This window comes from Rhodnius prolixus, unplaced genomic scaffold (assembly GCF_049639745.1).
Source record: "Rhodnius prolixus isolate KJV_2025 unplaced genomic scaffold, Rpr scaffold_4, whole genome shotgun sequence".
NCBI classification, from domain to species: Eukaryota; Metazoa; Arthropoda; class Insecta; order Hemiptera; family Reduviidae; genus Rhodnius; species Rhodnius prolixus.
Window position 1 is genome coordinate 4,634,800 of NW_027411614.1, and position 21,546 is coordinate 4,656,345.

Consider the following 21,546-nt stretch of genomic DNA (forward strand, 5'->3'; position numbering starts at 1 on the left):
ACAGAGTAATTAGTAATAATAATTTTGGAGGGGGCCTTACATAAAGGGGGCTAACTCCTCTCCGATTCGATGTACAGCGTCGAGACCCCCAAAAGGCACATCTACATCAAATTCCGAATCGAATGACACTTCATTCATGAAAATCGGTTCACGCGTTTAGGCGCTACGCAGTTTACAAAAAAGGTAACAACAAGAACAATTTTTGAAAAAGCTGTTTTTGCTCATTTTCGGCAACTTTTTTCTCGAAATCTATTAGATCTGGGTTGTTGCAAAAAAATTACAGTTATAAAGGATGGTTTGCCCAATATTTTAAAGAAAATTTGGGAATTTTATCTTTTATATTATAGAAAAAGAGAAAAAAATTGTCAAAGTAGGGTGTTTATCAACGTTACGCTTTTTCGTGCAGTTTTTGACGATCAACCCTTATACAACTGGGCGGTATCACTCTGCAAAGGATATTGATGATGACGATGATATTCAGACCTCAAGGAAGTCTCAGGGCCACTGGCGATTCAGTCGGCTGGGTGGATTGTTCAGGAATGGCGGAGGAGACGATAGACTGAACGAAAGAATAAAAGCAATAGTAGATAGTGCAGTTAGTAGGAACTTGATGATATTTCCTCTTGGCAAGTTTGTCACGCAAAAAGGAGCGTCAACTATTTGTCGCGAGTAGTTTTGATTGAAATTTCTGTACAGTCTATGTCTGGCTGAACATCCACAAGTCTGTAAGTCTACATAGTTTTATACCAACCGTTTGAATACTACAAGCAATTTGAAGCGTCGCCCCAGGTAGTCTCTGTAAAGAAGTTTCGCAGGATTTGTCTTTGCTAGTCTCTTAAGTCTTGTTTGTGGGTTCCAAGTGAGGCTCCATGAAAGATAATACATTGTGGCTCCCTAATGTATCAGTGTTAATGTATAAACTGTTAATTGTGTGTGTTCGAGTGAGATAGACAAGGAGATGAACTCCAGTTTCCCTGTGGGTTCGCTAAATCCATATTGTTGGCATACATCAACCATCAAGACCAGTATGTATTTATCTGTGTTTGGTGGGTTAGTGTAAAAGTGTAAAACTAACAATTAAACTGTAAGGTCTAGGGCCATTTGAAGGGTTTTGCCAACATCGCAAGGAGAAGTGGCTACTTCTTCTGGCAATGTATAGTAGAGTGCTGAACAATTGAATATCTTCTTCATTTTGCTGTCACTGTTAAGGTTTTAAAACAAAATTATATTAAAAAGCCAACATCACAAAAAATTAAATTAAGCTCTCATTGTTAAAGACAAAAGTTTTTTCTTTTCTAAGTTCCTGTTTAAAGAATAAGTTTATAAATTAAAGCAGGAAGTTATCAAAAAAGAACTTGTTCAATTCAAAAAATAAAAAAAAATAACCAATCTTATCCGGTTAGATTCTCTTTAATTAATTCCCAATCATGGTGCCCTTAGACTTAATTTCCAGGATGCCAAATAATTTTGTTATTCCCTAAAGTTTTAAAAGTTATGAAGAAAAAGAAGTGATTAAGACGAAGTAATTACTATTTAAATGCTTTTATCGATACTTCCGCTCTTTTATTTCCTTTCCTGATGAAAAAATTGGCGGAAGTAAAATAATTTCCTAATTAGTCCAATCAAATCGATGAGTAAAAAGTAACTTTTAAACTCTAGTGAGCAAAAAAGTTTTTCTTTATTATCTTTAGCAATTACAGCGATCTCTGAGTAGCTCACAACTTCAATTAGTCAATTTTTTTTAGAATCTGTTTAGTGCCTCACGGAAAATTTAATTAAATTGAAAAGTTCAGTAAACATAATTAGTACAACCCACACGAAAACCTTTCATTAATTTCCACTTTTACAAGTTTTTTTCTTTTCAAAAATTCTGTTTTCTCTTTGAACTTTAAAATTATTAAAATGATATAAATCTATTTTCTTTTTTAAGTTATAAGTTAAGTTGTTTGCTTCGGCACTTTTTTTGGGAGGGAGCAGACATTTTAGTCTTTAGATTAAATAAAAATCAGCCCACCAAGAAGAGTTGCTTTGTTTGAGTTGTTTGAATTTATAGGAAATCCAGATTACTGTACGGAGCTATTGTGGCTCTCATTTGGGTGAGGGTATATTAGTGTGTTAGAACGTTGTGTTTGTGTGTTGTGTCGTATGTTCACCCGTTAACAAACTAAAAGTTGGTAGTACATGTTCGCCAAAAACCACATCATTTGTGCAGAATTTTTGTGATTATTTCTAAAATCAGTTTGAGTTCGTGTTGTTAGGCTAGGATAACCGCAGGGACGCCAAGATTCCTGAAGAAATTGGCTAGTCCACTTCCTCCTTACTGTGCTATTATGTCGATAACTAAAATCATCTGGAAGGATTAACATTAAATTAATGAGCAGGATTGTAACTTAAGTGAAGTCAAATTCTCTTAAAAAAAAAAAAAAAAATGATTAATTTAGCTCTGATGATGTATGAAACTCCTAAACCGGTCAGAGATTAAGTATACATGCTTGGGAGCTCGGATACAATCAACGGTATTATGCACAACGAAAGAACCTCTCATATGATTTTAAAAATGACGTTCTGATTTTGAAATTCGATTTCATGATTTTGATTTTTAAAAAAATCTTTCAATAGATAATTTTTCAAGGATGAACCTTATTTTATTAGAATTCTATATCCTTATAAACAGGATAAATGGAAAAGAAAGTAGGCCGAACAGGGATCGAAAAGGGTTTATTGTAACTATAGTTAACAGGAGCCTTGCAAGCCCTAAAGCCGAGAGGATCAAGTAAGCTTATTAGAGCCGCCTAAACCACTGAAAGATTGAATTCAATCTCATATCAGCTTAGATGACTTTAACCACCTTCTAACTATTGCAGTAAATAATGATGGTTATGCATTTGCAACGAAAAGTAATCAGAATATTCTGTTTTAGAATTCGCTTAGCACAATAAAGAGTAGTCATTATTTCCGCTGGAGAAAACTCCTTCATGTTAGGAACACTCAAATCAAGTAAATCACTTCGAATCTAATTTAATTTTTGGAATATTTTGCAGCAGAAGTTACAGAAGTTAAGCTATTGGCTAAAGATTAAAATTGTTATAACTTTGTTGTGAAAGATCTTAAACCATTAAGACCAACTAAACGTTTTAAATAAATTAGTTCAGTTTAATTCACATTTCTCAGCTATAACTGTAAGAATTACTGTAGATAGTTTACGTAAATTTTCTAGCCAAAACACTTTGTAAAACTGCATCTTCAAAATTTAAAACAACTTGGGCTTTACCTTGACTGAAGACTTACATGGAACCCTCATACTCGACTTAAGAGAACAGAACTCAACAGAACGCTTCCGACAACTGAAAAGACTAACTAGACAACAGATCAAAACTCACTCTGGACAATAAAAGACTTATACGTATATGTAAGTATATTAAAGCCAGTGTGGGGCTTTTGACAGCGAACTGTGGGGTTCAACCAAACGCTCAAATCTGCAAAGGATCCAGGTCCTTGCAGTCTAAAATTCTTCGCTCTATAGTTGGACGCTTCTTTCAACGTCACCAATCAAACCATTCACACAGATTTGAACATTCCTTTCGTCACACAAGTTGCAAAAACATGATACAGAAAATTCCATCTTAACATTCTATCTCATCACAATCCACTAGTACAACATCTATCTTCAAGAACATTCATCCAGACAACACTTCCAGACGTCTTAAAAGACAGTCAGCCTCGCGATCTCCTCTCTGAGGAAGAGAGTCAGTAGAATTTAGAATGTTTTTTGGAGTGTTACCGCTGATAAGTGTTGCTTATTGTTACCCTTGTGCTTATAACGCAAAATGCGTTGATTGCAACTAAATAAATGATTTTTTTTTTTAAAAAAAAATTAAAGCTTCGTAATTTTAATGGTCAACTTTGTATTTTTTCCACCAGATAGTTTGCGGTATATTAATCCTGGTTATGGGAGCTGTTGCCTGTATCGAAGAACGAGGTAGATTAACCAATCTTGCGCTGGGTGTTCCTGCAGGATTATTTACTGTTCTTGCAGCAGGTTTGTATACTATTTATCTGCATTTTTTTTTGTATTTTACTAATTTTTGAAACGTAGTGATACTTTATAAACAATCTTACAACCAAAAATCATTGGCCTTTTTACAATTTGGATTGAAGATAAAAAAAGAAAAGGTATTTACAAGTTGTTCTGACTGTGCGTCTTGACGGTCGGTGGTTATCATAAATCAATAAGTTCAAATTTATTGATTGTTTTTTTTATTTTGGAGCATAGAGAAGCGGTAGAAATTTCAGGAGTTCTTAAAACACACAAGTTCTGGAAGAATGTGGACAAAATGGTGTACCATAAGAAGTGTGAAAGATTAATTAAAATTATGGGGAATAAGGTTTACGAACAGACCATAATGGTGAATCAAGACCTAAAGAGCAGAGTGTGTACTTGCAAAGCATATTTGAATAGTCTAATCCGGCCAAACTTTGGTGTAGTCTGCATGTTTTAACAGGTTTATGTTATTAAAATTAGAATAGGTTGTGTTTGTTACCTTGTGGTACATAATTCCAACTGGGAGAGTCGCCCACATGTTCATGCTATTCTAACAGATGACCTTTTTCAGGTTGTATCCTAAATAAATTAAAGGATACCACAAATTAAATTACTGTTTAACACAATTTGCAAAAGTTTACTTAAATTACTATTTTAATTATAAAAAATATTTTAACCATAATGTTAAGTTGAACTATTTTTCTCCTAATCCATTCAAAAAAATAAATATTCCCCTCCCCTCACCAAAATTTGTGTTGAATATAAGTGACTGATCGCAAGTTTTTAACAAAATGTAAAGTAAAAAGTAAAGTAAAGTAATTGCCTATTTTTTCAGGCGTGCTTTACGTCCAACTACCAATTAGTCGTGTCGTGGACGAAGGCGACTAGCAAACAATACTTTACTGTAAATTTCTTTTATTAACCATTAAATAAAATCCAAGGCCTAGACTAGGGGACTCGAACCCACTAAACCAACAATACATCTTAGCATTGCGGGTCTAGCCTCTAACCGCCTAACATACTTTACTACAAAGTTCTCATATTAACCATTAAATAAAATCCAAAGCCTAGAGACCGGGAAATCGAACCCACTAAACCAACAATACATCTTAGCATTGCGGGTCTCGCCTCTTAACCGCTCGGCTACCGTGGCGCCTTTTTAACAAAATGATACCTTCAACAAAAAAAAAAAAAAATGGTCAAAATGAGAGATGATTGGATAGAGAAAAGAGCCAGCCATTTTTAATTTTTTGTATTTTATTTGAAATTTACAAAATGGGTGCCATTAATATGTAGTACGGCCCCCTACTTTGTACGTCACAGATTGTTTTGAACTTCTTTTCAGTAGATGGACTAATAAATTATTATAATAATTTCATCGATATATATTTTTTATTTATTTCTTCTTTTAGATTAATTAAACAAAGACAAAATAAAGATAAAGTGGACGCTGAAATGCAGTGTTTTTTTTTAATTAATTAAATATCAATATCTCAGCAGCAGAGATAACGTATTGTTCTCGGCGATATCGGAGAGGTTTCTATGCACATTGAGTGAAACAATAGCCTTTTCTCTGTTTCATTTTGTGCCAAATGAAATCTGGGAGAAACTTCATATCAGATATAATTTGTCATCTTCTAGATGATTTATTGGAAATGTATATTACTTTTTGTAAAAGAAACAGTAAATTATCATTTTTCAGTTACCGATTTTGAAACTGCTTTTTCTTTTACAGCAAATTTTCTAAATAAAGTTCATTTGAAACTTGGAACTTTATGCGAAAAATCACTTTAAAAAAACAAAAAAACAAACCAATAAATCAATATGTGGCAATAAAATTGAGATGGTTGATAGCAGGTAGCAAAGAAAAGGCGCAAGAAAGAGTGTTGTCTAATTAGAACGAAAAAGAGAGCAAAAAGGGATGTGGTTAAGTGTGTGGTGGGTGTACAACACATAAATGCAATGAACGTCCATCATGATGATGAGATTTGAACGGACGGGTCTGAAAAGCGAACTTGTGAGTGGGGGGAGCCACAATAGATCCATATGAGTCGCGGTGGCGTAGGCCTTAAGGCCACCCTACTGGAATCTAATCCATCAGGAGTCGATGAATAAAGAAGCAGAAAGACTCCAAAAGAATGAAGTAAGAAATCTCAATCTTTCCAGTCAAACTAGACGAGAATTCTTTACTTGTCTATTAATTTTGTAATCGTAACTTCTAATTTGGACTAGCCTGTAATTATATTCCACCTCTGTCTTAGTTATTAACAAACTGAAGCAGAAATCTCATTCTTTCGTTCAAAACTAGAGGAAATTTACTCATTTTACCAGTAATTTTGCAATATAATTACAAATTTAAGCTTCTCTGTGTGTACAATTCTCCTTTGTCTTAGTTATTAAAGTATGAAGGAGAAATTACTATCTTTAAGGTGAAACTAAACGAGAATCCGGTCTATCCTGTGTGTATAATCCACCGTTGGTTTAGTTATTAATTCACAGACGCAAAAATCTCAATCTTTCCAGTCAAACTGAAGAAGAATTCCTAATTTTTCCATTAATTTAGCAATCGTAACTTCAAATTCGGTCTACCCTGTGTGTATAATCCACCATTAAGTTATCAATAAATTGATTATTTTATCACCGAATCGATTTGTATTCAGAATTTAGGTTCACTAAAACATACTCCCTGAAACGCGTGATAGGCGTTGATGTTTTTCTTGTTAATCAGTTCAGTTATAGTTCAGCTATTTAGTTAGCCATCTTGTTTCAGTTAAATTTGGCACTTCTGAATCTATATTATAATGGCCAAAGATGTATAAGCGTCATTAAAAGCGCAAGTGTTTTGAATGTCAGCATATCGAATTTATTTTGTACAATCAGATTTCAGCTATTTAAATTATAATATTGTATAGAAGCAGTTATAATAATTGAATAATATTGTTACATAATGCTTGAATGTATACTAGTAAAAGATGTCGACAAAGTTAACTAATCTTCTCTTTCATACGCCGTCTCTCTCACACAATTCAGTTCCATTGTTCCGGCATGAACTTTATTAACTTTTGTCCTAGTTATCTAGATTACAATTATAATTACAATAATTGTGGAAATACTCCAAATAAATGGACTAATTAAGTTTATACTTCTTCAGAGTTGGCTAAATGTCAAATCTACTAGACTTCAAAACACTTTATTTTGAGAATTCAGTAATTTATCTCTAGGATCTAGGCGCAGAATATTAGTGTAAGAATGGATAATGATGAGCTGCTGAAGATCTAATGATAGTGATGCCAACGAAAGTAATTAAATACAAACCTTAAAAAAAATAAAATAGGTACCTATTTCTTCTGTAGAAAGCAGCTTAACATATATCAATCAGACTTATAACTTTGAAGAACGTCCTGAGCAGAGAAGTACGAAGACTTGACTGGCGCAAACATTAGGAACAGTAATGCGCATATTATACTAGAAGATGGAACGAAAATTCGTCTTTCTGGCCTCATTTTTTACACAACCAGTTCCATCGTTTGAAGATCCTGTACTTACAAGAAAAAACTGTTACCGATGGCATAGCCTAACCTGGAGTTCATTCGTTCATTCATTCATTTCTAACTTTTACTCGAGAATTAAGCCTCTAAATATGTAAGGATTATTAGGAGAGAAGAATTAGAGACACCAGGATTCTAGAGCCAGTCGGGAGCGGAAATATCGGTAGAGGAGTAACCACTGATCCATTCGCCAGAGCCCCCTTTAGCCACCTGGACCACCCATCAACATGGGAAGACAAGATGCCCAAGCCGCACCACGAGGAGGCTAGGTTTGTCTAGAGAACTGTGAACCCAGAGGCGCCCAAGGCACTTTGCACAGTCCTAAATCTAACAATCGCTTAAAGCTCAGCCTAATCTTGCTAAAAACCTGGTTTTTCACTTTTCAAGTTTAAGTGTCTGGTAAAGTTTTTGCTGATTAAAGCAAATCAAGCACTTATTCGGACCGCTTTTAAATTGAACTTCTCACTCGTATAAATTTGCAACTATCACGGTTCTTTCTGGAACTAGCAATGCGAAGAAGCACTCCAAGTTGTGTCAATTCGATTTTAGTGAAACTATCTCATGTTTACACAAAACAGGAAACTTGTAAGCAGAGAGAGAGAGTTAAGCGCCACGATAACCGAGCGGTTAGACGCGAAGCCCGCAAAGCTAAGATTTATTGTGGTACTTAGTTTAGAATTCCTGTCTAAGCCTCAAAGTTTATTTAATGGTTAATATAAAACACCTAATTTTTGTAATTGAACTTAAAGCCCGCCTAAAATAAGAAACATTAGTTTCCTATTTTTAACCAGAGAACTTTACTTAAATCTTTCTTAATACTATAAGATATTTAAAGCTTAGTTTCTTCCGAACTGTAGAATTTTAAAGAATATGCAAAATTCTAAATGAATACGAAATAGAATTATGTTTACTAAAACAGTGGCCAAAAACTAATGGTAAACTTACCAACTGATTGTAATTGTCGTTTATTTATGCCTAGTTATCTGTTTATCTTGTTACTTGAATAAGTTTTGAATCGTGCTTACAAGTTCCTGGGGGAATCATCAAGAAGCTTAATAATGCATAAACCAAGGTTCCTAAGAAGGATAATATATTTAAAGCTAGCTGAGCTAACACTCATGCTGTTTATATATAGACGTTTGCATAGAATAGATTATATTTTTTCAAGTAGTGTAAAGGGAAAAAAGGACTTAATGCATCTGACAGTCAAGTACAAGTAGGATACTTACTGACTGGCTATTTCTAACTCGGAGATCTATGGAAACCAAACGAAGTATTAGCATCTACTCTTTCTACCACCACTGAGAGAATTACAAAGGCAAATACTCTCTTCTAGAATACCAAGACCATTTCCACTCTTTCTCACATTCTATCTCTCTTTTCGACATGTCCATAAGACTTTCATTCAATTTTGCCTTAAGTGATTGAAGAACAAAACGTGCCCTTTAAAATGATTCTGTCAATCGAAAAAAAAAACTATCAATTTCAATCCGAGGAATCAATTCTCTCTTGTTGATTGGGCTTATTACGTTCATTTTAATTTTTCGTGGTTCTACTAGGACGATTCCTTGTTCCTAAATACAAAAACTTTCCTCATCTAAACTCAAATTGAACTTATTTTTTTCAATTTTTATTTTTAATAAATTCATTTCTTCTCCTTCCAACAAGCCAGGATTGTAAGAAGACTATCCATTTTTCAAACCTTAATAAGTCCTCTATCCTAAACAATTTTCTATTCTTAAGTTAAATAAAATTATTAGCAAAGAACTGATTATAGTAGCGATAACTCTGTCAGACGGTCTCAAGGCTTATGGGTTTGCCTGACCAGCAAGAAGTTACAACACTTTGAAAAACGATTTTGTTTCGATTTAGTTTTAGCTAGGTCTAAAAAAAAGTATTTTGGAATAGACTGCCCATTGCCACGTAAATCTGCAAGACATTTTAAAGTTACTTTCAAATTGATTTAAAATTCCTTATTTCAGTATTTAAAATTTTAATTTTGCGTTTAATATTAATGGATATGTTTAGCTATTGTGTAAACTAGACACTAAAAATTTTGTGCTGAGTTTAATTTACTTTTTTGAGGTAAATTGAGACTTTATTGTATTAACTTTGCTATTATATTGACAATTTGATTGTTATCTTAAGAACAAAGTTAAAAATAGCGCCTTTTAAAAACAACCACAGTAAGAGAAGAGCTGTAGGCAAAATGAGCCTCAGCGACGAAGAAAGTGAATCAGACGATAGTTTTACTACCAAAACATCAACGACCACCAAGGCGATCACCAAAGAGGCCAAAAGAGTTAGCGCGACTGGGTGCTCACCGCCCAAAAAGAAGACGAAAAAGAAGAAGCTTACAGCTACTGTAAAAGTAACTAAATCGACAACAAAAAGTGAACCGACTGCAATGAGCACTGCAATGCTAACCGAGGTAAGTGTCACCTCTTTACCGGCCACCGCAATATCTGCCCCTCCGGGCATTATCTCCGAAAATAAATTCGAAAACTTAAAAGACGACGACACTATGGAAACAAATACCACGGAAAAGCCGCAAAAAGAATACAAACCTCCTCCAATTTACATCAAAAACCTACAGAATTATATGGAATTCTGTAGAGAAATCACACTTTTAGTTGGAGCCAGCAACTACACATGCAAAACGAACCTCTCAGGAACCATTTTGACAGCGCTAACCGTAGAATCCTACAGAAGCATTGTTCATTATCTGAAAGATAAGAAATATACATACCACACTTACCAATTAAAACAGGACAAACCCTTCAGAGTGGTGATTCGTAACCTTCACCACAGTGTCCCAGCTGAAGATATTAAACAAGAAATTGAAGCGCAAGGACATAAGGTGAGAAATGTCTCATTAGTTTACCACCCAATAACAAAGTACCCGCTGCCTCTGTTCTTTGTGGACTTAGAACCACAAACTAACAACAAAGAAATATTCAATCTTCGAGCAGTATTGAATACTATTATCCGTGTCGAAGAACCTTACAAACAAAACAATATCGTGCAATGCAAACGCTGTCAAACGTACGGCCATACCAGAGGTTACTGCCAACATGCCCCCCGCTGTGTAAAATGTAATTATTTATAATTCAGTGTTTTCTGCTTTAATTCTCGCCCCACCCCCTGTATAAAATAAGAACTCCAACTTTTCAATTCTAAAATATATTACAAATGCACACAACATTTGTTTCATTGATTTTTATTTCATTATTTTTACAAAATATTTTAAGTTTTATTAAAATTTTGAATAGCACACATGCGCACCATCTCTCTCTCGTCTCTCTCCGCCTATCAGTTAGAAAGTGAAGTACGCAGTGGAAACTTAAGGGATTGATCAAAATTTCAACACCACACTGGTTAACCAACCTCTGACAATGTATGAAAGATTGAAACCGGCCAGGGATACAATATATTATCCGGTACTGCGGATCTAATCTCATTTTTCAATAAATTATTTTTTAAATTAATGCTTGGAATAGGTTAACATTCAACAACTAATTGAACAGATTAAACAACAAAGCATATGTTGGGGACAGAATTGTTGTAGTCATTAGAAAAAAAAATTAAGAATAAGAAAATTATGATTTAATTAAACATTAAATAAAAAATGTAGAATCATTTCAATTTCTGGCTCACAGGGAGAGAACTACCCAATATAGAATAGAATAGAATAGAAAAGAAATTTATTATTCTAGGACAGTTGTCCCCTAAGAATAAACACGGGTACAAATAGAGGCCTTAATAGTTTGGCCTGTGATTAAACAGAAAATAAATAAATAAATAAGTATTTACAAAAAGTGAAAATAAAAATAACAGCAGAAGTTAAGGAAATAAATTAAAACAATTAGAATTTCGGAGGAAGCTGAATAGAAAGGAGATAACTGAATAGAAGGGATTTAAAGATGGAAAGGGTAGGAGCATGGCGGACAGATGATGGTAAGGAGTTCCAGAGAGAAGGATTTGTCAAAGGATGAGGTACGGTGAGAAGAAATATAGAGATCGGATAAGCGAGATCTGGTATTACAGGGAATGTATCGAGGATTTAAACTTAAGGAGTTGAAAAATATAGGAAGGCCTTTGAGACTGGATAACTTGAAAAAGGAAAGAAGCCCAAAAAATACTGGCTTCTTATACTTATATACTTCAAAATTTTGGCGACGACTGCGAGTGTTAGCAGTGGGTAAGCCAACCAATTCTGGTTGTGTTTGGGATTGCCACTCTCTGGGTGACGGGCGATAAGGAGTCTCCCTGGGTGTAGCGTTTTTGTTAGTTAAGTTTAACAGTAATTTGGGGGAGTATTGTATTTTATTTTGAGGGTATTAAAGTAATGGATTATATTATATAACTCGTATTAGTAGCGAGTAGTTATTATACCTAGTTAGAATTGTTGTAATTGACAATTAGTTGCTGAGCAGTATGTATGGGTGTACGGTCTTAACCATGGTCTTTAATTGCAACTCCTAAAACCAGGGCGAGGGAAAGAAGTACACATACGAGATGAAGTGTGAACAAATACCAGAATTTATTGCAACCTTTTTGTAGTTGCTGATAACCAGTTAAGAGTGATATTGTTGCCTGTAGATTAGTTAACGATTCCATACCACCCAATAAGAGCCATCCATTATTACCCCCCCCCCACTACTTACAGACAGATATTTGGATTAATTAACGGCTATTGGATTTAAGGGGCAGTATAAAGTGGGTGCTGGTACACTTAGAAAATGAGATGGCTATTTGATTAACCTATATCCAATCACGCGTTTAGGATTTGACACTGTTTCCACTAACAATCAACACGCTATTAGTTTAGACAATCAAGAAGGATTGGTTTGAAGCAATTTATCTTCCCTCTACAATATACAATTCTCTATCTGAGAATAGTTAAACTGTTGCCCTAATACTTTGGCCCTAATGAACTTAAACAACCGTTAAAGTACTTAATATTAGTATTAAATTATTAAAATTCCTTGAACTATCATTTATCACCGGAAGTAAGAGAAAACTACTCGTAAACTAGCTAAACTATCCCAGTTTGTTTCTCTTGTGAAACACTTACCCTCTAACTGCAGCTTACATAATTAAATTTTCTTAAAAACTTAGCATTTATACTCAAAAAGAATGTATAGCTTCACTGACATCTCAGGGAAAACTAGTTTTTTTCTCGAATTTCATTCCTCTACAGCAAACAGCTCATCCTAAATCGAATAACTATCTTCTTCCGCAATACTAGGTAATCTTCCAAGGAGATTGCAAAGAGAAGATGGCCCTCGCGATCTACTCTTATCGTGAGAGCAGTGCAATTAGTGTACAAGATAATGGAGAGACACCACTGGGTGTCTTTTCTCCACTAAATATTTCTGATATTGTGTTGGTACCATGTGGCCACATTTCCTTGTTGAAACAATTATTGTAATTGTAAAATTTTGATGAAAGCCCCCCCCAAAAAAAGCTAAAATAACTAAAATACATCCAAGGAAAACGAATTTACAATAAAAGAAAAATGTTTTAAAACTTTTCCAGCAAAACAAATACAATATTATTGAAAAGACGTGAAGATGAACGCTTTTTACAAAAGTTTTCTACCACTCCGCCATTTTAAGATGGATCTGTAAAAAAAACCACTAAATTGATACAAACAGGTAAAACTACTTCACCAATAACTGATTGTGAACTAAACATTTTCTTTACGATAAGTAAAAAATTTATCTTTTAGAAGAAGTTTAGGAAATGTTAGAACCATGTTCTTACTGCTATCAGGAAGGAAGTATAGCAACTGGATGGATTTCCGTTTTTCTTTATTTTTTTTCTTTTTCTTTGAAATTGCACAGGAAAAATTCAGGTTCCTCAATTGTGCAAAAGTGGTCGGTGTGATGTGATTGATCGACAAAACATAGAAAATTAGAAAATCGATAATTCTTTCAGATAATAACCGTGCAAGCAACAATAAGGTTTTGTTCAAAATAAATCAATCACCAAGTATCTTTAAAGAATCGATTTTTCATTATTTCAAGACTCTCTCAAAAAATTACGTTTTGTTTTTTTTTCTGTAGAAGTATCTCTAGTTTCTCGAATAGTTTGACTTAAAAAATTGAGATATCTGTTTCAGTGTATGAATAAATAAGCCAAATTACACACATGGTAGCCCTAATTTGAAGTTAAGATTGCCAAATGATTGGAAAAATAAGTAATTATCCTCTAATTTGATTTGAAAAATTTAGCTTTTTGCATTTGTGGATTAATAACTAAGCCAGAGGTGGAATTAAAATACAGGGTAGACCGAATTTGAAGTTACGATTGCAAAATTAATGGAAAAGTAAGGCATTCTCTTTTACTTTGGTTGAAAAGATTGTGATTTCTCTTTCATATTTTAATAATTAGGACAATGGTGGATTGTATAAACAGAGTAACCTAAATTTGGAATAACAATTGGAAAATTAATAGAAAAAAGAATAATTCTGCTCTAGTTTTGAACAAAAGAATGTGGATTTTCTGCTTCAGTGTATTAACAACTAAGCCAAAGGTGGAATTAAAATACAGGGTAGCCCGAAACGGAAGTTACGATTGCAAAATTAATAGATAAATAAAGAATTCCCGACTAGATTGTTTCGAAATTCAGAGATTTCAGCTTTAATATATTAAAAACTAAGTGAAAAGAGCATTGAACAGACACGGTAGTCTGAAATTGGAATTACCACTGCAAAATTAAAACCAAAATAAGTGATTCTTCTCTAGTTTGACTGAATAGAATGAAATTTATTTTTAATAGTGTTAATAAATAACCCACAGTTGGATTGTACAAACAGGTTACCCTGAATTTAAATTTTACGATAGCGGAAATAATGGATAAATAAAGAATTCTCGACTTAGTTTGGTTGGAAAGATTGTGATTTCTTCTTAATGCTTTTAATAACTAAGACAGAAGAGGATAGTACAGACAGACTAGACTACATTCGGAATTGCAATTGCAATATTAATGTGTAAAATGAGTAAATCTCTTCTAGATTTGAACGAAAGAATAAGATTTCTACTTTAGTGAATTAATAACTATGACAGAGGTGGAATATAAATACAGGGTAGCCCAGAACTGGAAGTTACCATTGCTAAATAAAAGGAAAAGTAAGGAATTCTCGCCTAGTTTGATTGGAAAGATTAAGATTTTTGCATCTGTGGATTAATAACTAAGACAATGGTGGATTTTACACAAAGGGTAGACCGAATTAGATGGTACAATTGAAAAATAAAGAATTCTCTTCTAGTTAAACTTGAAAGATAGAGATGTCTTAGTTCATTCTTTGGCAATCTTTCTCCTTCATTTGTGCAAAACTAGAAATGAATTTTGACATTTTTCCATTCAATTATCAGATGCAATTTGAAACTGAGGCTACCCTATGTATAAATTCTACCTCTGGCTTAATTATTGATACTTTGAAGTATTGGGCCACTAGAAGCGAGCTAGGCCCTGTCATTTGCCCGGGCAAGCCGGGTGCTGACGTCAGCGCTTGAAATGTTACACATTTAAATACCATAAAAGTGGTTTTACTTTACTAAAAACTTTTATAAACAGCAATTTTGTTAGGAAAGCTTTTACATTATTTACTAATGGAATTACTGAAACTAGAAGTGATTACTAAGCTATTCTATAAACTACCATGATACATCATCTAGATTAATACGACAGTAAGATGATCCTCTTAATGTTACAATATTTATGAATAGAAGTGTTAAGGGTGTCTAAGTGGAGAATCATAAATTACCGTTACTTATTAGCGCATTCCATCATGGAAGTTCATTCATACAGCAGGAAGTTACCTGAGAAGGTTGCTTAGTATAATACTTGCATAATAATTAATCACGGGTCACGCCAGCCAGCTAATTTAAACTTGAGAAATACGTGCCATGAAGACGAACAAAGGAAAGTATAGTGAGAATTACTTTTAAATTTAGAACTTCCTTTTTAATGGAAATATGTATGGTAAACGTTTAGGTTTTAGATTTGGCGTTTCACCGGAAATGCCCGATTTGAAATCATCTGGATACAAAAAAAAATGGAGATTTTAGAAATTCGAGCTCCGTAAAGTGATTCTGTTTGTCTACAAGGAGAATGTTCCCATCGTAAAAAACAAAAAAGATAAATGACAGATATCTAAAGAAAACTGTAGCATATGTAAATTAACTAATTTACATTAAGAAAAAGAAGATGAAGATTAAAGGTAAAAGTGGAAAACCTAAAGAGGAATGACCAGCAAATAAGAATATCTTCCTTCTAACTACTGACTTACAAAAAAAAGCCACGTTACGTTATAAAAAGAAAAGCTACAAAACAAAATAGAAAAAGTAGGAAACGATAGCAAGTATCATCAGGACAAAAAAAGGGTTTTGTGATAAGGACAATGCTTACTTAAGCCAGCCAAAATTATTACCAAAGAAAGAGGCTATTTTCTTCTAACTCTCCGAAAAATGAAGGGAACCTAAAGAACTATCAGCTGGATTAAAGATAAAAACAGGTATTATGCAGTAAGGAATACAGCAAAAATTTTACAACGGTTGTAGATCTCATTACACTTAAATATTGAGAAAAACCAAAAACTATCGCCTAACATAGACCGGAAAAGCTAGTTTAGTTAATATTTCGACCCGCCCAAAACATTACAACTAGTGTTGTCCTTTTTCATTCTAGAATTACGGAAAACTAAGGAAATATATGGAAATATAAGATAACTTGGACTGAAAAAGCGTGTTTTGTGATTAAGACAAAAGGTATTTCGGCCAGCCTTATTCATTACAACAAGGGATGTCCTTTTTCATTCTAGAATTACGAAAAACTAAGAAAAATATGGAATAATCACTGTTAGAAAAGAAAAGCGAGTTTTGTTATAAAGGAAAAAGATATTTCGACCCGCCCTAAACATTACAACTGGGGTTGTCCCTTTTTATTCTACAATTACGAAAAACTAAGGAAAATATGGAATAATCACTGTTAGAAAAGAAAAGCGAGTTTTGTTATAAAGGAAAAAGATATTTCGACCCGCCCTAAACATTACAACTGGGGTTGTCCTTTTTATTCTACAATTACGAAAAACTATGGAAATATATGGAACTATAAGATAACTTGAACTGGAAAAGTGTGTTTTGTGATTAAGACAAAAGATATTTCGACCCGCCCTAAACATTACAACTGGGGTTGTCCTTTTTCATTCTACAATTACGAAAAACTAAGGAAAATATGGAATAATCACTGTTAGAAAAGAAAAGCGAGTTTTGTTATAAAGGAAAAAGATATTTCGACCCGCCCTAAACATTACAACTGGGGTTGTCCTTTTTCATTCTACAATTACGAAAAACTAAGGAAAATATGGAATAATCACTGTTAGAAAAGAAAAGCGAGTTTTGTTATAAAGGAAAAAGATATTTCGACCCGCCCTAAACATTACAACTGGGGTTGTCCTTTTTTATTCTACAATTACGAAAAACTAAGGAAAATATGGAATAATCACTGTTAGAAAAGAAAAGCGAGTTTTGTTATAAAGGAAAAAGATATTTCGACCCGCCCTAAACATTACAACTGGGGTTGTCCTTTTTATTCTACAATTACGAAAAACTATGGAAATATATGGAACTATAAGATAACTTGAACTGGAAAAGTGTGTTTTGTGATTAAGACAAAAGATATTTCGACCCGCCCTAAACATTACAACTGGGGTTGTCCTTTTTCATTCTACAATTACGAAAAACTAAGGAAAATATGGAATAATCACTGTTAGAAAAGAAAAGCGAGTTTTGTTATAAAGGAAAAAGATATTTCGACCCGCCCTAAACATTACAACTGGGGTTGTCCTTTTTCATTCTACAATTACGAAAAACTAAGGAAAATATGGAATAATCACTGTTAGAAAAGAAAAGCGAGTTTTGTTATAAAGGAAAAAGATATTTCGACCCGCCCTAAACATTACAACTGGGGTTGTCCTTTTTTATTCTACAATTACGAAAAACTAAGGAAAATATGGAATAATCACTGTTAGAAAAGAAAAGCGAGTTTTGTTATAAAGGAAAAAGATATTTCGACCCGCCCTAAACATTACAACTGGGGTTGTCCTTTTTATTCTACAATTACGAAAAACTATGGAAATATATGGAACTATAAGATAACTTGAACTGGAAAAGTGTGTTTTGTGATTAAGACAAAAGATATTTCGACCCGCCCTAAACATTACAACTGGGGTTGTCCTTTTTCATTCTACAATTACGAAAAACTAAGGAAAATATGGAATAATCACTGTTAGAAAAGAAAAGCGAGTTTTGTTATAAAGGAAAAAGATATTTCGACCCGCCCTAAACATTACAACTGGGGTTGTCCTTTTTCATTCTACAATTACGAAAAACTAAGGAAAATATGGAATAATCACTGTTAGAAAAGAAAAGCGAGTTTTGTCATAAAGGAAAAAGATATTTCGACCCGCCCTAAACATTACAACTGGGGTTGTCCTTTTTTATTCTACAATTACGAAAAACTATGGAAATATATGGAACTATAAGATAACTTGAACTGGAAAAGTGTGTTTTGTGATTAAGACAAAAGATATTTCGACCCGCCCTAAACATTACAACTGGGGTTGTCCTTTTTCATTCTACAATTACGAAAAACTAAGGAAAATATGGAATAATCACTGTTAGAAAAGAAAAGCGAGTTTTGTTATAAAGGAAAAAGATATTTCGACCCGCCCTAAGCATTACAACTGGGGTTGTCCTTTTTTATTCTACAATTACGAAAAACTAAGGAAAATATGGAACTATAAGATAACTTGGACTGGAAAAGCGTGATTTGTGATTAAGACAAAAGATATTTCGACCCGCCCTAAACATTACAACTGGGGTTGTCCTTTTTTATTCTACAATTACGAAAAACTAAGGAAAATATGGAATAATCACTGTTAGAAAAGAAAAGCGAGTTTTGTTATAAAGGAAAAAGATATTTCGACCCGCCCTAAACATTACAACTGGGGTTGTCCTTTTTCATTCTACAATTACGAAAAACTAAGGAAAATATGGAATAATCACTGTTAGAAAAGAAAAGCGAGTTTTGTTATAAAGGAAAAAGATATTTCGACCCGCCCTAAACATTACAACTGGGGTTGTCCTTTTTTATTCTACAATTACGAAAAACTAAGGAAAATATGGAATAATCACTGTTAGAAAAGAAAAGCGAGTTTTGTTATAAAGGAAAAAGATATTTTGACCCGCCCTAAACATTACAACTGGGGTTGTCCTTTTTCATTCTACAATTACGAAAAACTAAGGAAAATATGGAATAATCACTGTTAGAAAAGAAAAGCGAGTTTTGTTATAAAGCAAAAAAGATATTTCGACCCGCCCTAAACATTACAACTGGGGTTGTCCTTTTTCATTCTACAATTACGAAAAACTAAGGAAAACATGGAATAATCACTGTTAGAAAAGAAAAGCGAGTTTTTTTATAAAGGAAAAAGATATTTCGACCCGCCCTAAACATTACAACTGGGGTTGTCCTTTTTTATTCTACAATTACGAAAAACTATGGAAATATATGGAACTATAAGATAACTTGGACTGGAAAAGCGTGTTTTGTGATTAAGACAAAAGATATTTCGACCCGCCCTAAACATTACAACTGGGGTTGTCCTTTTTTATTCTACAATTACGAAAAACTATGGAAATATATGGAACTATAAGATAACTTGAACTGGAAAAGTGTGTTTTGTGATTAAGACAAAAGATATTTCGACCCGCCCTAAACATTACAACTGGGGTTGTCCTTTTTCATTCTACAATTACGAAAAACTAAGGAAAATATGGAATAATCACTGTTAGAAAAGAAAAGCGAGTTTTGTTATAAAGGAAAAAGATATTTCGACCCGCCCTAAACATTACAACTGGGGTTGTCCTTTTTTATTCTACAATTACGAAAAACTAAGGAAAATATGGAACTATAAGATAACTTGGACTGGAAAAGCGTGATTTGTGATTAAGACAAAAGATATTTCGACCCGCCCTAAACATTACAACTGGGGTTGTCCTTTTTCATTCTACAATTACGAAAAACTAAGGAAAATATGGAATAATCACTGTTAGAAAAGAAAAGCGAGTTTTGTTATAAAGGAAAAAGATATTTCGACCCGCCCTAAACATTACAACTGGGGTTGTCCTTTTTTATTCTACAATTACGAAAAACTAAGGAAAATATGGAACTATAAGATAACTTGGACTGGAAAAGCGTGATTTGTGATTAAGACAAAAGATATTTCGAACCCGCCCTAAACATTACAACTGGGGTTGTCCTTTTTTATTCTACAATTACGAAAAACTATGGAAATATATGGAACTATAAGATAACTTGAACTGGAAAAGTGTGTTTTGTGATTAAGACAAAAGATATTTCGACCCGCCCTAAACATTACAACTGGGGTTGTCCTTTTTCATTCTACAATTACGAAAAACTAAGGAAAATATGGAATAATCACTGTTAGAAAAGAAAAGCGAGTTTTGTTATAAAGGAAAAAGATATTTCGACCCGCCCTAAACATTACAACTGGGGTTGTCCTTTTTCATTCTACAATTACGAAAAACTAAGGAAAATATGGAATAATCACTGTTAGAAAAGAAAAGCGAGTTTTGTTATAAAGGAAAAAGATATTTCGACCCGCCCTAAACATTACAACTGGGGTTGTCCTTTTTCATTCTACAATTACGAAAAACTAAGGAAAACATGGAATAATCAGTGTTAGAAAAGAAAAGCGAGTTTTGTTATAAAGGAAAAAGATATTTCGACCCGCCCTAAACATTACAACTGGGGTTGTCCTTTTTTATTCTACAATTACGAAAAACTATGGAAATATATGGAACTATAAGATAACTTGGACTGGAAAAGCGTGTTTTGTGATTAAGACAAAAGATATTTCGACCCGCCCTAAACATTACAACTGGGGTTGTCCTTTTTTATTCTACAATTACGAAAAACTATGGAAATATATGGAACTATAAGATCACTTGAACTGGAAAAGTGTGTTTTGTGATTAAGACAAAAGATATTTCGACCCGCCCTAAACATTACAACTGGGGTTGTCCTTTTTCATTCTACAATTACGAAAAACTAAGGAAAATATGGAATAATCACTGTTAGAAAAGAAAAGCGAGTTTTGTTATAAAGGAAAAAGATATTTCGACCCGCCCTAAACATTACAACTGGGGTTGTCCTTTTTCATTCTACAATTACGAAAAACTAAGGAAAACATGGAATAATCACTGTTAGAAAAGAAAAGCGAGTTTTGTTATAAAGGAAAAAGATATTTCGACCCGCCCTAAACATTACAACTGGGGTTGTCCTTTTTTATTCTACAATTACGAAAAACTATGGAAATATATGGAACTATAAGATCACTTGAACTGGAAAAGTGTGTTTTGTGATTAAGACAAAAGATATTTCGACCCGCCCTAAACATTACAACTGGGGTTGTCCTTTTTCATTCTACAATTACGAAAAACTAAGGAAAATATGGAATAATCACTGTTAGAAAAGAAAAGCGAGTTTTGTTATAAAGGAAAAACATATTTCGACCCGCCCTAAACATTAAAACTGGGGTTGTCCTTTTTTATTCTACAATTACGAAAAACTAAGGAAAATATGGAACTATAAGATAACTTGGACTGGAAAAGCGTGATTTGTGATTAAGACAAAAGATATTTCGACCCGCCCTAAACATTACAACTGGGGTTGTCCTTTTTCATTCTACAATTACGAAAAACTAAGGAAAATATGGAATAATCACTGTTAGAAAAGAAAAGCGAGTTTTGTTATAAAGGAAAAAGATATTTCGACCCGCCCTAAACATTACAACTGGGGTTGTCCTTTTTTATTCTGCAATTACGAAAAACTATGGAAATATATGGAACTATAAGATAACT

General features: G+C 33.5%; 1 protein-coding gene across 1 annotated transcript in view; it reads left to right on the top strand.

Moving 5' to 3' along the window:
• Window positions 1-21,546, top strand: part of LOC141455690 (uncharacterized) — a 176,844-nt gene that overhangs the window by 99,251 nt on the left and 56,047 nt on the right. The window contains exon 4 of the mRNA XM_074130952.1: window positions 3,922-4,039. Within this exon, the coding sequence (XP_073987053.1) occupies window positions 3,922-4,039 (118 nt within the window). The remainder of the gene's footprint in view (window positions 1-3,921; window positions 4,040-21,546) is intronic.